This window comes from Apis laboriosa, unplaced genomic scaffold (assembly GCF_014066325.1).
Source record: "Apis laboriosa isolate Shangri-la unplaced genomic scaffold, ASM1406632v1 scaffold13_cov153, whole genome shotgun sequence".
NCBI classification, from domain to species: Eukaryota; Metazoa; Arthropoda; class Insecta; order Hymenoptera; family Apidae; genus Apis; species Apis laboriosa.
Genome location: NW_025221370.1, coordinates 2,835,863 through 2,840,472, shown reverse-complemented (window position 1 = coordinate 2,840,472; position 4,610 = coordinate 2,835,863). Strand labels below are relative to the sequence as shown.

The 4,610-nt window shown below is 18.6% G+C and overlaps 2 protein-coding genes across 3 annotated transcripts; one reads left to right on the top strand and one right to left on the bottom strand.

Annotated features, from left to right (window-relative positions):
• Positions 1-405: 405 nt before the first annotated feature.
• Positions 406-1,802, bottom strand: LOC122721031 (peroxiredoxin-6). Of its 2 annotated transcripts, none has more exons than XM_043948218.1 (5): positions 1,594-1,802; positions 1,161-1,317; positions 849-1,066; positions 693-765; positions 406-618 (listed from the first exon to the last, which is right to left on the bottom strand). In XM_043948218.1, exons 1-5 carry the CDS (start codon positions 1,677-1,679, stop codon positions 490-492), a joined length of 663 nt encoding a protein of 220 aa, XP_043804153.1. In that variant the 5' UTR covers positions 1,680-1,802; the 3' UTR covers positions 406-489. The 2 variants fall into 2 exon arrangements, with proteins under 2 accessions (XP_043804153.1, XP_043804154.1); XM_043948219.1 differs by having other exon boundaries at positions 697-765.
• Positions 1,803-2,356: 554 nt separating this feature from the next.
• LOC122720992 (mitochondrial ribonuclease P protein 1 homolog) lies at positions 2,357-3,966 on the top strand. Its single transcript, XM_043948159.1, has 3 exons — positions 2,357-2,737; positions 2,822-3,365; positions 3,654-3,966. The coding sequence occupies exons 1-3, from the start codon at positions 2,394-2,396 to the stop codon at positions 3,915-3,917; spliced, it is 1,152 nt and encodes a 383-aa protein (XP_043804094.1). The 5' UTR covers positions 2,357-2,393; the 3' UTR covers positions 3,918-3,966.
• The last annotated feature ends 644 nt before the right edge of the window (positions 3,967-4,610 follow it).

Sequence of the window (4,610 nt, the reverse complement as noted above, 5' to 3'; positions counted from 1 at the left end):
GCTTTTTTTGTTGTTTGCAAATGCCAATATTAGAATCTTTGTTTTGATAATTACGTATACCTCTAATAATGAACAATCTTATAAAAAATAAATTATGAATTATATTAATAGAATCAATGAAGAATGTGCATGGATAATAATATGACCAATGAAAACTTAAAAGTATACAAAACTTCTTAAATATATTTTAGCGAATTGTTTTTAATTATTTTTACCGTGAATTATTGATAAGAAATTTTAAATAAAAATTGTTCATTTTTATATTTTTTTTGGAGTTATATGCTGCCATATACCACAATGTTAAGGCACTAAAAGGGATACGCTTATTTATAATTGTATTTCATGGAATAATAGTAGTATAATGTTGAGAAGAATTTAATATATTATTAAATATGTACTTTTTACTTTTTTTTTTACAAATATCAGTTTTAATAATTTAAGAAAATATATTGTACATTGTATAATGGTTTTTCTTGCAAAATATTATTTTTACAGCGGTTGCGATACAATGCGCACATAAGATTTACCCGATGGTAATGATACAAATTTAATATTGTTATACAATTTCTTTGCTTCTTCATCAGAAACAATAGGCTGAATCATAACTTCTCCACCTATCTAAAAATCATAAAACAAAATTAATTTTTTTTTACAGATGTAGTAATAATTAATAAAATAAAATAAATGAAAACCTTCCAATCAACTGGAGTTGCTACTTTATGCTTCTCAGTTAATTGTAGCGATTCAATGACTCGCAAAATTTCACTGTGTTCAAAAATTATGTTAAAAAATATATATAATTAAAAATAAAAATTTTAAGCATTTGTGAAATATAAAAATAAAATTACTCAAAATTTCTTCCAGTAGTAGCAGGATATAAGATTGATAATCGCATTTTTTTAGCAGGGTCAATAATAAATACTGCTCTGGCAGTCATAGGTATACCATTATTATCAACTTCTAAAGGATCTAACATTCCCAACAATGTTGCAAGTTTTCGCGTTTCATCTTCTATTATTGGATAAGGAAATTCTTTATCAGTTACTCCGGCATAAGCTTTTATATCCTGAAAAATAATTTAAAAAATTTATAATAATTATAATAATATATAATTAGTATATATTAAGAAATGAACAAGATAATTGTAATGGAAAGTATACTTCAATCCATTTACGATGAGAATCGACTGAATTACATGATAGTGCAATAACTTTTACTCCTAATTTTTCAAATTCAGGCATTAATTTTAATACTCGAGCTAATTCAGTTGTACAAACTGGTGTAAAATCATTTGGATGCGAAAATAGAATACCCCATCTGTAAAATTAATTTCATAATTTATATAAAATAATAACTTAAGAAAAATCATCTTAGATTAAAATAATAAAATATTTTTATATGATTTATTATTGAATGATTCAAAATAAGAATATCAAATAATTTGAAATTATATAAAGAATAATTAATGTATTTAAAAATTATGAGTGAAAATTAGTATAAAAATTTTACAAATTATGGAGCATATTATGTATATATCGAAAAATTACCGATAATAATAATAAAGGTTATGTTTATAAAGAAAAATTGTCTTACGAATTATCTAGCCAATCGTGAAAGTTAATTGGACCCATTTGACTATCTGCTACAAAATTTGGAAATGTTTCACCTAACAAAACCATAGTAGCGTTTAAAAGATACTTTTAAATTTTATTGTTATTATATTTTTGATATAAAAAATAAAATCACGTTATCACGTTACATATGTATAAAAATTGAATATCACTAATGATTAAATGTTGTTAAGGTGATCATATAACCATGATTTGAATAATTATATGATTAAAAATATATATGTAAAAATTATTTTAATCTGATAAAATTATATTATATTTTTAAAATTATATTAAATAAAATTAATTACATAAAAAATTAAAAATATTAAAAAAATATTTGTAAAAATTACAAAATGTAATAAAAAATTCTTTCATTTTAAAAAAAATTTTTGAATATTTATATTTTTTTTAATAAATTTTAATAATTAGAATTCGAAAATTGTTTTAAAATTAATGTAGGTTTCAAAATATAAAAGTTATATATGCATATAAAATTTCGCAGTTTAACATAATAATATTTTATTGATATCATCAGCTTTTTTGAATAATAAAAATATTAAAACTAAATTCAAATCTTTTGATTATAAAATTCAAATTGTACTATAATTTAAATCAACTCAAATTTCATAATGAGACCAAGCTCAAAATTTAAAATGAATTTAGATCCATCTATCTTATATTTTGTCTATGATATTGTATTTATTGCAATAGCAGCGACGTTATGATATGTAATATATGTAAAGCAAATATTTTATTTGTTAAATTCTATTATATTTAAAAATGTATAATCGATTTTATTTAAATTTTGTTACTTTTGTAACTAGATTTTATTCTAATGTTTCTATTCATAATATACATAAAGTTACAGTTTCACAATTTAGAGTTTCTATACATATACGAGGTTATTGTAAAGATAATCCAAGTAAAAGAATATTTGAATATTATGACAAATTAAATACAGAAAAATTAAAAATGCTTCTAGAAGATCCAAAATATAAAGCTGTTTACGATAAATATAATTTAGAATTGGAATACATAAAATATAATACAGGAAAAGTACCTAAAACATTAACATCAAGTAACTGGTTACATTTACTAAATTCATCAACAAAAGGAAAAAGAAGGTTTAATTTAATATTAATTTAAAAATAAAAATTATTTAAAAATTTATTTTTATTTTAATTTTAATTTATATCATAAATATTTAGATCTTATATAGAATTTCTTTGGAAATTAGAACAAAAACAAAAATGTGAACTACAAAAAAAGTTAGAATTAAAAAAAAAGAAAGAAATAAAAATTAAAAAGGATAATAAATATTCATTAGGCAATTCATTATTTATGCGCATATCTGACAAAACAATAAGTGAGTTTTATAATAGCAGGCTGATAAGTGCTATGTTACATGAACCAATAATAATATATGATCTTGGATATGATGAATATATGGAACCATTTGAACAAGAAAATTGTGCAAAACAATTATTATTATCTTTCTCAACAAATCGAATGCATGAGGAACCTTTTAATCTTTATTTTTGTAATACAAACAATAATAGTACCATTATGCAAAAATTGCATAAATTAATACCACATTTATATGAACCACATTTTCCATTAAATATTACTTCAAAATCCTACTTAGAAATATTTGATAAAAAACAATTAGTATATCTTACTCCTAATGCTCAAACAAGTCTAAAAAAATTTGATCCTAATCTAATATATATAATTGGTGGAATAGTAGATAAGGTAACTAATAATATAAATATTATATTTCTATAGATATCATTTTAATTTATGCTACAAATTAAAAATTTATATTATAAATAAAAATTTGTCATAAAAATAATATATTTTAATTTATATAAATAATTTATAACTATTGATTTAAATTTAATATAAATAAAGAAAGTATATATAAAAATATATATATAAAAAAAGTTTTATAAATTATTATAAAATAATAATGACATTAAAACAAATTTTTTATTTATTGTATATATTTAAGAATTAATATATATATATGAATATTTTCAGAGAGAGTGTAAACCATATTCATTTCAAAAAGCTAACAAAGAAGGTATTAAAATGATGAAGTTACCCTTGAGTGAAGTATTAAAATGGGGAGCAGGATCTTCAAAAAATCTTCCTATCAATCAAGTTCTTTCTATTATGTTAGAATTAAAACAGACTAATAATTGGAACATAGCATTACGTACTATACCTAAACGGAAATTAAGGGAAACAAGAATAGAGCAACAAAGAAAAAAAGAAATAATGATATTAAAATATTTAAGATAAAGATTCTAGAATTTAAAATAATGTGAATTTTAAATTAAAATTAAATAAATATATTATTATATATTTTAATTTTAATATAATTTCAAATTAATTTCTAAATTAATTATATTATAATTATAATAAAACAAATAATATTTTAGAATTAATTTAAAATAAAAATTTTGATTTATTGTTTTAAAAAAATATTTTTTTATTAATAAAACTTTAAAAAAGTAAATAAAAAAAGATTATAATTATTAATTAATATATTTAAAATGTGAATATCAAAATAATATAAATAAAATTTATTTATAATATTTATAATATTATATATTATATATTTATATTTACTTATAATATTATTTATAATATTTTATAAATTTAATATTAAAAATAATATAAAAAATATATCACATCTATTATACATTGATTAATATATTTTTTTGTTTTTAATATTTTCAATCTTTTAATTGACTTTTACAATCTTTTAATATACTATTTTTTTAATTACATAAATATAATATATCAAATATAATTATTCTATTGTATACAATAATAATATTACGAAATATAAAAAAAATAGAAGTATCCTTTTGTAAAAATGTACGACGCAAAATAAATTGATAATTAATATTTATTTTATATGTTTTGTTTATTTACAAAAAATTCAATACTAAAATAATAATTTATAAAATATATCTATATGCAATAAAT